The sequence below is a fragment of the Alosa pseudoharengus genome, unplaced genomic scaffold, assembly GCF_046254945.1.
Source record: "Alosa pseudoharengus isolate Yale_2024_CS ecotype anadromous, Long Island Sound unplaced genomic scaffold, YU_APseudo_1.1 YU_APseudo_1.1_scf_17, whole genome shotgun sequence".
Classification (NCBI taxonomy): domain Eukaryota; kingdom Metazoa; phylum Chordata; class Actinopteri; order Clupeiformes; family Clupeidae; genus Alosa; species Alosa pseudoharengus.
Window position 1 is genome coordinate 36,619,112 of NW_027468640.1, and position 15,794 is coordinate 36,634,905.

General features: G+C 47.2%; 1 protein-coding gene across 1 annotated transcript; it reads right to left on the reverse strand.

The window, feature by feature from the left end:
• Window positions 1-1,110: 1,110 nt before the first annotated feature.
• Window positions 1,111-4,928, reverse strand: cd248a (CD248 molecule, endosialin a). The gene has a single exon (XM_076289441.1). It carries the CDS (start codon window positions 4,536-4,538, stop codon window positions 2,193-2,195), a length of 2,346 nt encoding a protein of 781 aa, XP_076145556.1. The 5' UTR covers window positions 4,539-4,928; the 3' UTR covers window positions 1,111-2,192.
• Window positions 4,929-15,794: the final 10,866 nt, after the last annotated feature.

Sequence of the window (15,794 nt, forward strand, 5' to 3'; positions counted from 1 at the left end):
TCTAACCTTATTTTATTGCTGGTATTGATAGGACATCTTTTGCAAGTAGATAAGCCACACCCTGCAGAGACCTCCTGAGAAAAGAAAACTGTCCTTCTTGCCTACTGTGTCTTCTGGATGTGGTCTGTTGGGTGCATATGTACAAATGTGGAAATACAAACAGAAAGGCTCTGTTCTATTCTAAGATATCTTCTCTAGTTTATATGCTATTCCAATTCCGGTGTTGATTAAAAAAAAAGAGAGAGAGAGAGACAGAGAATGAAAAAACAGAACAGAGAGAGAGAAGAGAGAGGGAGAGAGAATGTGTTCAGAGGCTAAACCAGCATGTAGAAAAGAGGCCATGTTGGTATCAGTCAAATTGTACACATCTCCATCCATCTCTCTGGCCCTAAACCTGCCTGACGTCACTGCCGCTGTGTCCCTCAGCAGGGTCTGTTCCTGAGAGGGAGCTCACATGTGGGCCATTTGGATCTTATTATCTGATAGCAATCTTGAAGGAAGTCAGAGATGTTGAAAGACATTTGCATATAAGCCAGTGGATTGATATCAACACATTCACATTCAGTACTTGCAGGTGTTTCTTTTGAGCACTATGAAGTGTGTTGTTGCAAGTGTTAAAAATAACGTGCAAATCAAAATGTCTGTAATCAAAAAGCCAATAGAAATGTAATCCTCTAAACTCTGTAATAAACTGTCATAGATGGTCATGTTGGAACTGAATCTGTCTTTTAAACACTCTTACTTGTGGTAAAGATGTATTTGGATTAGTGATTTAATAAATCTCTTTTGGTATTGGCCTTCAAAACCTGAATAGCAATTAAACAATATTTATAAATACACCAATTAGTTGCACTCGTGCATGTTAACCATCATACCCCTTCAAGGCCAGGGGCGGTGGGAGGTGGAGAGGGGGGGGTAGGAGGAGTAACAAGGAGGAATGACCCCTAAGGACCGCTAGTGATGAGCTCATTGAGCAGGAGCAGAAGTCCTGGGAACACGAGAAGGACGGAAGATGAAGAAGAGAATGGAGGAGAAGAGGAAGAATGTGACCTAAGAAGTGTTTATTGTGAAGGTCATGACCCCAGTAATATGACTGGCCCACTGTCTCTAGCGTCTCATTGTTTATTCTGCCAACAGGAGCACACATTACTGTCAACTGAGTAGCATACCAGACCTGAGCAGAAACAAGACATGGTGAAAATGCCAGCGCCAGGCATCAGAGTCCCAGGAGAATATTTACTTTATCACAAAAAAAGTTTATGTGTTTAAATGTTGCATTTTTTTGTTTGGTTGGTTTGGTTTTGTTCTGTTTTGGTTTCAAAAGTAAGAGAAAAGTCACAAGAGCACAAAAAAACCTCACTTGAGCTGTGAAGACGACGCAACACGTCCACGGATCACTCGTCTGGGTCAGTTGTCAGTATGGTGTGATGGATCGGTCTGACTTACGGTCAGCTTTGACTCATCACATTCACCGCTTGTCAATTCAAGGCCACTTAAAAAGACACCTGTCCTTCAAAAGTTCAGTCACAAGCAAGACACTTTTTATATACTTTAACAGCGATTTGGGGAAAAGGCAATTTGTCTGGTTCATTCTCCTAAAGCAGATAAGTACTTAGAAGGAAAACACACTTTGAACTGACAGGAGTTGCTTTGGTCTTTGCTGTGAGAAATAATGTTTGCATTCACATTTCCCTTAAGGTTCTTCCAATTTAATGTTACTTGCATATAAAAACATCCCCCCCACAACAACAATAAATATGACCTTATGTTCTCAAGCCAGGGTAATTGGTTCCATTTTGTCAAGCACACTAGAGTTTGACTTATGGTGCAATTGTGGAGCAATCTCTCTCTCTCTTTCTCTCTCTCATATTCTTATGCTCTCTATCTCTCTCACTATGTGAGGTCAGTGTGTTTTGGGAGAACAGTGTCTATTGTTTTTCACAGCACCATTAAGAAGAATGACATTAGTCCCCTTCAGCTAGTCACCCTGGGCGCCTTCTCCTTCCAACAGATATTCCTAATAAATATCCTGATACAAGAAAGAGAAAAAGAAAACGTTGTCTCACAAAACAGGAGAAAAAGGGACATCAAGTTCAAAGCTCAAAGTCTCTGTCCACTTTGACTGTGTCGCTTTCCCCTGTCCTCTTCATATGACATGTTATATACATCATTATTTGTCTTCCACAACTGTGTTACACGTGGGACTTGGTGGCGGTTCCGGAATGCTCCGTTCCGGCTTTGTCGGCAGCGCCCGAGATCCAGTGGTAGCAGTCCGAGGAGTTCTTGTTCTGCGGCTTGGAGGAGGCGCTGACGCGGTTGCAGTAGATGGCGCCCAGGACCACCATGACGAGCAGGAAGATGCAGAACGGGACCAGGAGCCCCACCAGGAGCCAGCTGCTGCCCCCCTCCTCCTCCTCCTCCTCCTCCTCCTCCCCCTCCCCCTCCCCCGCTGACGAGCTCTCCTCCCCGGGCTGGCCCTCAGACGGCAAGCCCTGCACGTCCACTCCTGAGGCCGGAGAGGAGGACGTAGGGGTGGTGTCCTCTGGAACTGCCCCTTCAGTGGGTGTGGGTGTGGGTGAGGGTTTGAGTGGTCTGATTCCAAGTGCAATCTCCTCTTCCTCGGGGGTCCAGTGCCAGTTCCATGCCCCCTCGATGATGGTGGTTGTGGGAGCGCCGGTGGTTGTTGTGAGTCCGTAGTGGTCATCCTCTCCCTCGTCATACCAGTCCGGCGTGGTGTCATCGCGGGCAGTTGGAGAGGGGGTTGGCGGTTCCAGATCTGGAACTGGGGTGGGGTCCAGCACCTCCACCACCAGTGGAGGAAACTGAGTGCTCGGCTCCGGGCTCTCAAAGGAGTCGTAGTCGCCCAGGCTCTCTGTGTGGGACTCTGGATGGTAGTACGGCTCCTCTGGCAGTGGTGACGGCACCAGCGGTCTCTGTGGAGGCCACTCTGCTCCGTGATCCACCGTCCAGTGGGTGTTGTCCTGGTAGTCCGTGGGGTCCGGCTCGTAAGCCTGGTCCGGGCGCGGCTCCCAGGGGAGGGTCCACATGGAGTCGTTGAGGACGGGAGCCCAGGGGTAGGGGGCAGCAGGGGTGGCAGCGGTGGCGTCCCCATGGGGGCCGTCGGTGACCGGCCGGCAGGAGTAGTGGTCATCCTGCAGCTCATAGCCTTCTTGGCAGTAGCACTCGAAGCCGCCGTCATAGTTGATGCACATCTGCTCGCAGGTTTGCTCGATCTGGCACTCGTCGATGTCCCGGCAGTGGCTTGGGTCCTCGGGCGTGGGCGCGAAGCCCAGGTGGCAGTGGCACACGTACGATCCCAGCGTGTTCTCGCAGGCGTGCTCGCACGGCCCGTCGCCGTCGCCGTCGCTGTCGTCGCACTCGTCCACGTCGTCGCACTCGCCGGCCTCGGCCGCCCGGTAGCCGTCCAGGCAGCGGCACTCGTAGGAGCCCGGCGCGTTGACGCACTCGTGCGCGCACGGCATCTGCTGGCACTCGTCCAGGTCGCGGCAGCTGCGCTCGTCCGGCTCCAGCACGTAGCCCTCGGGGCAGTCGCAGCGGAAGCCGCCGCCGTCGGGCACCGGCACGCACTCGGACTCGCACGGCGCGTCGTGGCACGGGTCGTCCGGCAGGCAGCTCATGCCGTCCTCGGCCAGCGCGTAGCCCTCGATGCACATGCACACGTGCATGTCCTCCTTGTCGATGCACAGCTGGTGGCAGCCACCGTTGTCCTGGTCGCACCAGCTCTGCTTGGGCGAGCAGTAGGGAGCCTCCCGCGACCAGTTCACTGACCCGTCGCTCATATCTGTGCACAGGATCGTCTGATCCCCGACTGTATCCACGGGACAAGGCAGAGTAGCCACCGATCCGAACGGCAGGTAGCTCAGGTCCGTGGTCAACAGGTCAAAAGGTGTGCTGTAAAAGGTGTTTCCCCCACCTTCGCCCGGTATGCTCGGACACATGCCCTTGTAGTTGTACTTGCACAGGTACGCATCCACGGTGATCGAGCAGGGGCCATCTGACCACTTGAGGTTGTCCGGGTTCGAGGGCTCGGTGTATCCCACGACGACACAGCGGGGCGAGGTGCAGGCACTGGCCGAGTCCTCCGCCTGCCAGTTGGTGAAGCGGGTCTCCTGGTCGCCGGTCACCCAGCTGAAGCCGCGGAGCGGCCGGTTGGCCGAGCACTGGCGCGGCTGCCGCTGGAGCCCGATCCACGCCCGCACCAGCTTGCCGCTCTGCTGCCGGCCGGCGCCTCTGCGTAGGTCAGCGCCGGCGAAGAGGCGCTCCACGGCGGCCGCGTCGCCGGGCTCCTTGAGCGTGGCCAGGTCTCCGCCGCGCTCCTTGCAGCTGCGCCAGGCGTACAGGAAGGTCTTGCGCTGGAAGTAGAGCACGAAGCAGCTCCTGTCCTCCGTGCACACGGCATCGCCCTCCCGCAGCTCCTGGCCGCTGACCACGGTCAGCAGCGACAGCAGCGACACACCCAGCAGCCAGAGCAGAGGCAGTCCGCCGCCTCGCTGCGGCCACTCAGCTGTCCAGCTCATCCTGTCGTCCCTCTCACTCTCACTCTCTCTCACACGCGCACTCTTTCTTCACTTCACTTCTGCTTGTCTTTCTTTTCTTTTCTCTCTCCGTTCTTCTTTTCTTCAAAAAGAAAAAGCTTTTGTCCTACTTACTTTGCTGCTTACTTCTGTGTTGCCAAATTGTGTCCTGCAGTGTGAAGTTCTAGTGAAGTTTTAGCTTTTTACCATTACCTTTCCTTCATCTTTCCCAAAACTTTGCCTGTAAGTTTGTCACATCTCTATTATTTATTTTCATCTATCTCTTTCTTTCTTTCTTTCTTTCTTTCTTTCGTTCTTTTTTTCTTTCTTTCTTGCTTTCTTTCTTTAACTCTCTCTGTGTGAGAGTCCTCTCTCTATCCCGACTGACGGAGGTCTGGTCCGGCTCCCAGTGCCTGCAGCTTGTCCCCTGCTACGGAGAGAGAGAATGGGAGTGTAAGGGAGGGAGGGAGGGAGGGAGAGAGAGAGAGAGAGAGGGTGGGAGGGCAAAGAGGAGGGAAGAAGAGGGAAAAAAGTGTATGTTTTTAGAAGGGGAGGGGGGGTGAATGCATATGTACATATGGGAGAGGGGGAGAAAAAAGAAACAGAAAGAGAGGAAGAGTGAAGGGGGTTAGAGAGAGAGAGAGAGAGAGAGAGAGTGGGAGTCTTGGGGGTTGGGAGAGGTTTTTGTGCTTCTTTCTCAGGAGTATGCCGTATGGTTTTCATAAGAGCCTGTTTATGGGAAACTTTTGGGAGCTTGCCACTAACCCCCCCTAACCCCCCCCCCCCTCTCTTTTAGCTATCAACCCCCACTATGGTCTGCAGGCAAATCCAGTTATGACACTTTAGAGATGGTTTTGTTTTCCCCATGTTATTGGTACACGCGGGGAGTGAGAGGCTTCAGACAAAGACTGGAGCGCGTTCCAAGAAGCCATCACTTGTTTTGTCCTCTAGAGATTTCTTTTGCTTTCCTCTCTCATTTGCCTTTCATCCCGCTCTCTTTCTCTACTTCTCTCTCTCTTTCGCTGAAACTTTTGCCCCACACACACATTCTCTCTCTGACACACACACACACACACACACACACACACACACATAGCTTTGCTTTGCTCATTTTGTTTTGTCCTCTCACATATCTAAATAATCCATCTGGAATATGTGGCCAGTGTTGAAAAGCAGCGAATGGCAGGGGGCAGAAACAGATATTGAGTAATCAGGATGACAAAAATAGGATTGCAAAAATGATTTCACTGAATCCTTCAAGGTCAATATCTATCTAAATGTGTCAGTATCCACTGGAGTTGTCTCTCTTCTCTCCTCAAGGTTCATTATTTCATTCTTCTGCTTGTTTTTAGAAGCTTCCCTGAGGTAACACGTGGTAATGAAACACAAGGCAACAATTTGAGCAATGCTGCCAGGCCAATGAAACAGACCACTTCCCACTGGTATGAAGCAACTCATTTTCATCTGGAGAGGTTTTAAATCATTAGCAGCCAACTTGTCGCAATCATATAATCAAAATATTAGGAAGCGATCCTGTTATTGCCTGGAAAAAACTGCTGCAACAACTGTTCTGAATTCTCTGACAAGCATACTGCACAAGATCCAAAAGCAAAGTCAAGATTATAAAGAACTCGATGAGTTCTTGTTTTGCTAGACTTTTTATAGGCTAAATGTCCAGTCTATCCCACAAACAATGTTTAGGTGACCCGACCAATCCAATACCATGCGTTTCTTAGTTGACCTCTTTCAGAAAGGAACCCAGCTCAAACTTCTTTTACAAGAACTGACATAATATGTCTAATCATGATGTAACCATGTGACTAAGTACCCATCTATAGTTTAACATTTCAGTGTGAAAGTCTTCTTTTCAAGTAAAAGGAAAGTAGCGAGAGAGAGAAGACGTACAGAAGCACATGGGAGGGTGTGAGATGGTGTGTTTATTCGCATGGCAACATGGATGCATGGTTGTGTGCACCTGGCCATGTGTGAATAGACAAATGGGTGGATCTGTGTGTGTGTGTGTGTCTCATAGCAACATAGTTGTAATTAACTTCCCTTATGGACTGCCAGACAAAGGTAAAGGATATAAAGGACAGAGAGCAAGAAAGATAAAAATAAATAAAATAAACATCCCATCTAAATAACTGACTACATCTCCAATAATTGATTTGTCAACAAACCTTTTTTGAATCAAACTTTTTCATGATTTACACAGTTCTCAAAGCAACATTCAGTATGGTATTCATTACATGTTCACGGTGGTGTGGAGAATGTACAGTTCTGATGGAAACCCATGTGGGCGTGTTATGTGTATACCTGTGTATATTCCCCACTTTCCACTGCAGTCAATGAAAAGCCCACAGCTTGAATGAAGAATACCAGCCTCCACCTCCCACTGAGATGGGGGTCCAGTCACAGCCAAGGGGAGCAAAAGTAATTCAGGCTCAAACAGGAAGTGAAGCCCAAGCGGCTCTTGCTATGAAAACAAAGCCAGGCGGCGGCAGGCGGAATGGGTTTCTGGGCTCCCAAATGAGAAGGGTCTGGAGATGGGGGAACGCACCAGTGGTCTGCAGAGGAAATGGCCGAGGGCCCACTCTCTCACACACACACACACACACACACATATATACACACACCTCAAAACTGCATAGGCACATTACTATATCTCAACTACAAACATTGAACTCAAAACATTGATGATGTAACAGTCTCATCAAAAAAGCTCTAAAAAGGTGAGCACCACAGGTAGCGCTGGTTGGGTGTGAAAGGGCTGAACAGCCCTCCTTACAACTCTCTCTCTCTCTCTTTAGAGCAACACTAGGTAGTTAGTTTTGATGATATACTGACTGATAGAGAGAATGGTGTCTCTGATGTTTGCCTGGAATGCCTGGTATTGCACTGTGTAGCTTAACTGTATCATGCAGTGTAATGGCCCTTTATGTTAGTTTTCAACATACTGGGGTGAGAGATGATGCTAGTGGGAAATCCAAGGCGTGGTAAATAGCCATTCTTAATGTTGTTTTAATATGCACTGTGCTCATCCACAGAGAGAACACTAAGGGTAGTAACGCACACACACACACACACACACACACACACACACACACACACACTCACTCACTCACTCACTCACTCACTCACTCACTCACTCACTCACTCACTCACTCACTCACTCACTCACTCACTCACTCACACACACACACACACACACACACACACACACACACACACACACACACACACACACACACACACACACACACACACACACACACACACACACACACACACACACACACACACACACACACACACACACACACACACACACACACACACACACACACACACACACACACACACACACACACACACACACACACACACACACACACACACACACACACACACACACACACACACACACACACACACGAGTGAGCCTGAGTGACCTGGGCTGTGTTCTCCCCTGTGGGTGAGAGCAGTAAAAGGAAGCTAATCTGGCTGACCGCTGTTTTATAGGAAAGGAGGTGTTTAGAGTTTAAATGGCCTTTAAAACAAATCTCTCTCTCCGAGGGTACAAGAAAGGGAGTGGCCACCCAAATTCCCAGTCAACCTTCCCAGTCTTACAGCAGTCATTGCCATGAGCACACCTTCTTTCTATCACATATACAAGCACACGCACACACATGCAGACACACACACGCCCACAGACATTCAAAGGCATCCACATGTGCATGCGCACACAAACACACACTCTTATACACATGTAGACACACCTATGCACACAACCACACAGAGTAAGAGAGAGAGAGAGATAGAGAGAGAGAGCAAGCCCAGATGCAAGCAAAATACAGAACACAAAGCATTTCTATTTCTTCCACAGTTGACACATGGGTGTGTACAATCTTCCCCTAGGTCTGAACACACAGGCTCTCTCTCTCTCACACACACACACACACACACACACACACACACACACACACACACACACACAGGCATGTATCACAAGATCATCTAATTATACCCTTGAGCCCCCCCCGTGCCACCGATAATGTGAGGCAAGACTTGAGCACCACGGCCTCTTTACAATCTAATTAAGTCATTAGGCTAATAAGGCTGTTTTTGAAGCTGGTGGCGGCTCTGTCGGTCTCCCCCTCTCACTCCCGACTCCGGTGGGCTCTGTGGAGCAGCGCAAGACAGAGGGTGAGGATGAGAGCAGGAGGTGTAGACACCAGAGAGGAGAGATAACGTATATCTGTCAAAGAGAGGAGGAGAGGAGGGAGAGCGAGGGGGAGTGGGAGAAAGTGACAGCAAGGACTGTGAGAGTGTAAGTTTATGTGTGTGTGTGTGTGTGTGTGTGCATGTGTGTGCATGTGTGTGCGTGCGTGTGAGAGAAAGAAAGTATGTGGAAGAGAGAGAGAGAGAGAAAGTAAGGTGAAGGGGCGAGAGAGAGTAAGTGAGAAAAGAAGTGAGACACAATGAATACCATAGAGAGAGAGAGAGAGAGAGGGGGACACAGAGAGAGGGGGGAGGAGAGCACACACATGCCTGTCAGAGGACAATGTGGACCAGCACCTCCGGCTGTCGAGTGTGTGTGTGTCAGAGATACGTGCTAGAGAGTATATCAGCAATTCTGAGAAAGTGTGTGTGTGTCTGTGTATTTGTGTGCAGTAGTCTGTGTGTGTGTGTGTGTGTGTGTGTGTGTGTGTGTGTGTGTGTGTGTGTGTGTGTGTGTGTGTGTGTGTGTGTGTGTGTGTGTGTGTGTGTGTGCGTGTGTGTGAGTCATGGTCTTTGACCTCCTCCAGTAAATGATACAGTGTTTTGGTTGTCTTGGTGTGTCTGTGTGTGTGTGTGTGTGTGTGTGTGTGGGGTGGGGGCTATCTCAAACCAGACACAAAGACATTCTGATTTGCCCTCTCTGATTTGCAACTGTAACCTGAAGGGCACTAATCTGAATGTGTGGCGCACACACTACACTATGTACAGCTAGCGTGCTGTGGACACCACACAGTGAGAGCTGTCACGCCATGAGAACTCTCTCATGTCCTTACATGTAGAGTGATGATGTTGCATGGGATCAAATTAGCTACATGTTTTGCCCTGTTGATTAAATTAGCATTGTCCATTCATGTGGGTCGTCACACACTTAAAAACCCTTACGGGTGGGTTGTGATATAAAACTCTCAGGACAAATAAAAAGTGTGTTTGTATCTCTACAGTATCTGTAGAGCTCCAGGGCGCCTCTTCGACTCAGGTGAACCCAAATGCGGAGCAGAGCGCTCTGGACGAGAGCCCCGACGCTGTCGGTGGCTGGCCGGCTCCTCACCTCCCCCCTGGAGGGAGCTCCTGCTGGGCCTTGTTTTTCCTGGACGCCGTCCGTCGCCCTGCAGCCTGTAAATCACATCTCCTCCGCTCCGCTTCTCTCCTTCGCTCCTCTCTCCTCCTCTCCTCCTCTCTTCTTCTCTGCTCTTCTGCTCTCGTCACACTCCCTCCTCACTGACCTCTGGTCTGGAATCTCACTACACAGCATGCAGCCTGCTCCTCATCAACTACTTGTCTCCATGGATACAGATTTATGTCCAAGAATAAGCAACTCATGTATCAACAACCCCCTCAACACACACACACACACACATGCACACACACACACATACACACACACACACACACACACACACACACACACACACACACACACAGACACACACTTGTACACACCCTAAGAATGTGTGTGTAAGCACACAGAGATGCACACAGGGGAAATTATGAATGTATGTAATATCCAAAGGTACAGAGTATAGAAAAGAGAGACCATGTCTCAACAAATAAAGGAGGGAGTCCTACTACTGAGAGGATGGAAATGCCCTTGTTGAATACACTAACCCAGTGTAGTATGACTGCAATCAGTCCTATCCTATCAACACTAATACAGCCTGTTCAAACAAACGCACCACATGTTGTGGATGGGAGGGTTAGTCGTCTCAAGTTGCAACTGTAATTAATACCTAAACAGTAAATAACAACAAACACTTCACATCTGTCACAGGTATGAAGAGTGTGCGTGTGTGGTCTACTCATAAGGGACACTTATTACACACATATGCACATGCAGACGCGCACACACACACACCTATTCACAACAGTAGACAAAATCAAATTGCACTCCAATTAACAGACACTTAGACCCCAAAATAGGCAGTTGGAATGCCTCATTGTGCGCTGTCATGTAGCGCGCTGTGCCAGGCACAGCAGAGAGGCAGCAGAGAGAGGGTGCCAAGCAACCAGTGCCGTGGAGAGGCACACTGCTCAATCACTGTGCTCCCATAAATCCAATAAATACATAAATAAATAAATAGGAAATTGAAAAGGAGGAAATTGTAAAAAAAGGGAAACAGCATTTCCATGTGTTCCCTGGTAATGACCTGGGGAATGATAAGAGCAGGCGTGCATCCAGACAATTTGCAGATGGATTTTGTAGGTATGCTTTGCTCTCTCTCTCTCTCTTTCTCTCTCTCTCTCTCTCTCTCTCTCTCTCTCTCTCAGGATATCCAGACTATATCAAATGGTTGATTATTGATGATAACACCACATAGCTGCCAATGTGTTCCAACTGGAGGAGCAAATCCTAAGCTTGTGGCTCAGTGTAACAGATCTCTGGTCCACTCATCTGTCATGGGATGACTGATATTGTCTGGGTTTCCATCCAATCATTTAATGTGCATTTGAGAAATAAATCCTGACAGGAAATACTGGAAATTCACAAAGCAATTCTACTGTGAACAAACATATAATTTGTGAAAGGGGTGTGGATTAATTGGCTATTTACGCACAATGTGAATGCGGTTGATGGAAATCTCATAATTCACATTTGTTTGCAATTTTATCAGGTGTTTCCATTAAAACTTGCCCTGGCAACCTTATGTTTTTGTCGGACAGCTGTTCAAAACCCAAATCCACCCTTGATTAGGCGAGTGTCCATTTAGAAGTCAAATAACACAGCTGAGGGAAGCATGTACTGATCCTCATGCTTTTAGCATTAATGTCCAAGAATACACATATGATGCAAATCAAATGGATTGAAATCCAGTCCGTGGTAAAAGCTTAATTGCTTATCATGCATTCATGTAGAAATAATACATAGCAATGTGTGCAAAAGCAGTGCTGAAATCAGCGCTCTCATCAAATGTTTTGCTCTCATGTTTTATCTGACAGAATATAGCTGAGGTGCTGCTCCTAGGAGAACATTCACAGGGCTGAAAAGAAACATTTATGTCAGACAGAAATGGCTGCGGCAGTTTTACTTTGCTCCAGGCAAGTCAGTGAATTGGTCGGAATGATCCGGCTCAGTCAGGCAGGTTCAAATGGCATCAAATAACATAACATTGGCAGGAAAAACAAAGAAATAAAAATGAAATAAAAGAAGCGACAGAACAAGAAACACACATTGGTGATTCTTTGCAATTGCTGTAACACTCGCATCGGAGAAATAACAAAGGCATGGTAAAAAAAAGAAAATATTGAATACTATTGCTTGGCCAGTGCTCAGCTGTATCCAACAGAAGAAAGTGAAGACAGGAAAAGTGGAGAGGCAAAGAAAGGGAAGAGAAAAAGAAAGAAAGAAAGAAAGAAAGAAAGAAAGAAAGAAAGAAAGAAATGCCACAAATCTGTGTCTGATTAGCAAGCAGACCTGGGGCAAGGCTGATTAGCGGAGGGGTGACTGGGATGTCAGCACCAGAGGTTCAGACGCGCGCCTCGCTTCAGGGTCCTGGACATTTGGCACCGTGACCAGGGTTGGCCTGGGGGTGGGGGGGGGGGAGGGGGAAAAGAAAACAACAGGCCTGGAACTGAGCCCACGCTGGACCCCGAAAACCCCTTTAGCCTCAATAACCCACAACCGGACTGTTCCTCTCTCGCCTGGAACCCCACGCCTGGTCAGGCAGAGCACTGAAACATCAGGACCACAACACACACCCCAGCAGGAGCCTAAAGCTTTTGCTTGGGCTTGCTCTTATGTTTGTTTCTTTTTCCGAGTAGCAAAAGTTATCGGATTCCTAGATTCCACGTCTGAGCCCTTTTTGGGAGAGGGTCTGTGTGGGAACCCTTGGAGATGGATGTCAGGTTTTTGAGAAGCTGATCTAAGCCTCAGAACAAAACCCATTTTACAGTTTCCAAGGGCAACCACTCAGATTTCCTCCACGGGGACAACCCCCACCTCCAAACCCCCTATTTCTTCCTCAGAAAATGGCGTCTTTTTTCCGACTGAGGAGCCTAAGGACCGGTGAGCAGAGACAGAGAGATATCGTCAAGAGCCAAAAGAAGGACAAGCAGAGTTATATTTACATTCTGTGGGGAGGACAGCCAGCTGTCCACTGTCCAGGCCCCGCTTCCAGCGCGGGGAGAGTGAGTGGGCCCTTTGTCCCCGGGCCCTCCACACTCTCAGATGGCCCATCTCACGCGGCGCACAGGGCAGCATCTGGAAGCGGGGAAGGGGGGATCGGAATGACACAGGGGCAAAGGGGCAACACAGGGGTAAAAATTAGGCAGGGGTGCACATTTTCCAAAACCATAGTTGCTAACCTGTTAGCAACTTAGCTGGTTGGCGATGGGAAATTGCATTGCAACCAACAGAGTTGGGAAACGCACCCCAGGACGTGTAGCTCACAGCTCATTGCAGCCACACTAATGTGCTTGTTTAGAGTGGGCTGTGTGAATGGCCGTAGTGACACGCTCCCAGTGTCACAAACACACTTGAGACAGCAAAACACACTTATGTGCTCGTTTACAAACTCCCAAGCAAGGGCACGAAAAAAAGGACCTAACATACAACAAATAAGGTCTTTTGTCAGGTTTAGGCACATCATCTAGTCTTTGTGTTCTCACTCTCTGCATGTCTATGACCACTCCAATGATTACTCCCTCAATTTGCAGCTTGTCACCTGGACTTTCATCATGGACTCAATTCCTTGTTTATTTCAGTGGGCCTTTCCTTGGCATCACTAGCAGCCACCTAATCATCACTGTGCATTCTGCTGGCTGATTGGTTCCTTTGATGACACACAAAACTGTTTATTGCCTCCACTGAGGACTTTCTGATTCTGTTGTGGTCTAATTCTCATATAAAAATGTACTGCATTTAATATATTGCTTTTGCTGGCACCGTTTTATTGAAGCACTTTATTCATAGGGACTGATGCTTTACTTTGCCATTTTTATTGTTTGCACTTATGCCTTTATGCAACAGCAGAGTTGGTGCCGTTTGTCTGTCACCGGTGAAATGTTCATGAAACTTGGTGGAAAGGTGTTTTATGGGCCAAAGAAGAACCAGTCTGTTTAATTCTGCAGCAAACAACTTTAGATTCACTTAGTTTTACCCCGAACATTGTCAGATACAGTCAACGTTCAAGTCAGTCAACTCAGTGTTTTAGTCTTTTAGCAGCATTACAAGAAGCATTGGTTTTTACATTCAAAGATTTGTTTCCCATTCAAGTTGCCTCTGTGCATTCTACCTGTCTGTTCAAGACTTGCAATCAGTTGTGTCTAGTCCATCTACATGTGTCACTTAACCCCAATCACTTATCTAATGAAGTTCAGATTTTGGTGATTGTTTTTGGACTTGGGCCCTTCTTCATCCCTTTCTCATGGCTGCTTTCCATATTTTATGACAATTTGAGCAAAATCACCAGTAACCAGCACAGATAAGTAGTCTCATGAGCTGATTGCATAAACACTTATGGCAATTATGTCTAATCAAGCAGAGAGATCTACCCATAATTCCTTCCCTTTAGGGCTGGCCAGTCCACCAGTCCACCCCCAACCCCCCACCACCACCATTTATTACTGTCTTTCAGAAGTAATCATCAAGTAAACAGCGACGACAAAACAACCAGCATCAAACTGCATCGACAAAACAATGCATCTCCAAGTGTCACTGCGCTCTGTCTTAAACGCTGTCTCTCACAAACCTGCATAAGAGCACTATAGTATACAGATGTACTGTAAGCTACCTTAAAGTTAATTGCAGTACTCTCATTTAGCATTTTTTAATTATTGTAGTCATGTGGTTTCACTGATTAAACATTAATGTCAACCTATATTATATTACATTATACTATATTATTCCACTGCTTGGTTGAATTTCCCATTGTCCTACGTAATTTAGAACGACCATTAACCGTATGTTATTTGCACACCTATGAAGAAGATCCATTTTGTGGGCCAGATCACACTTGTATATTAATTCGCCGAACTCGTTGTGAAGTTTAAATGAACTGTCACGTTTTATCTGAGCTGTAAAATGCAGACGTTCAGAACATGGCAACATTGTAGCATATGACGGAGGTGGCTTTTAGCTAGATGGATGACAGCAGGCTAAGTAAAATAGCAATGTTTCCAAGCTAAAGTTCATCAGAATCTTGGGATACGCCCGCTTGACAACGAGAGAGATAGAACAAACGACTGGCCTTTGGCCGTAGCAACCATCCATTTAGAACTAGTAATGGCAGTTTGTCCTGCAAGTTAAGAAATTAGTTGATATGTGTTGGAAGAAAGTAGTTCTACAAACAAGACAAGTTTAGCGATTAAAACGTTTAAATTGTAACAGGAAATGAACACAACGCAGGTGGCAACAGTGGAATAAGCTGGATAATTACAGCTTCCGCTTTACAACCGTTTTACAACCTCGACCGTGCATTAACTTCTGTGAACAGACCACCGTGTCGTCCATTATCCCTTACTTATATGGTTACACTTTACTTGACAGTATCGACATAAGAGTGATATGACACTGTCATGAATGTGTCATAAACAAGCCATAAACGTTTATGACATAACACTTCTGTGACATTCGTTTTTTGTCATAACAAGTTAGGGTTAGGATTAGGGTTAGAGTTAGGGTTAGGGTTAGGATTAGAGGTTAGGATTAGGGTTTGGGTTAGGGCTAGGGTTCATGTGTCATGACAGTGTCATATGTTCATGACAGTGTCATGTCACTCTTATGTCGATACTGTCAAGTAAAGTGTTACCTATTATATTATATTGTATATTTTACAATATTAGTAAAAGCACTTTTTCCTTGGATAGTAAACACTTCACATGTAGTTCTGAAGTGAACTACATTATCCATCTCTCGTCTATGAGGTTGTTGATACCCCTGACCTGAGTTGATGTTTGTTTGTTATCTCTGTTTGTTTACTCTCTAGGTTTATTTTTGTTGTGCTTCTCCTGCAGTTTTGCCCCAAGCTCCCAAAGTACACCAAG

Bases quoted from the DNA above. Each gene is read 5' to 3' on its own strand.
- cd248a (XM_076289441.1), bottom strand. From the start codon at position 4,538: ATGAGCTGGACAGCTGAGTGGCCGCAGCGAGGCGGCGGACTGCCTCTG.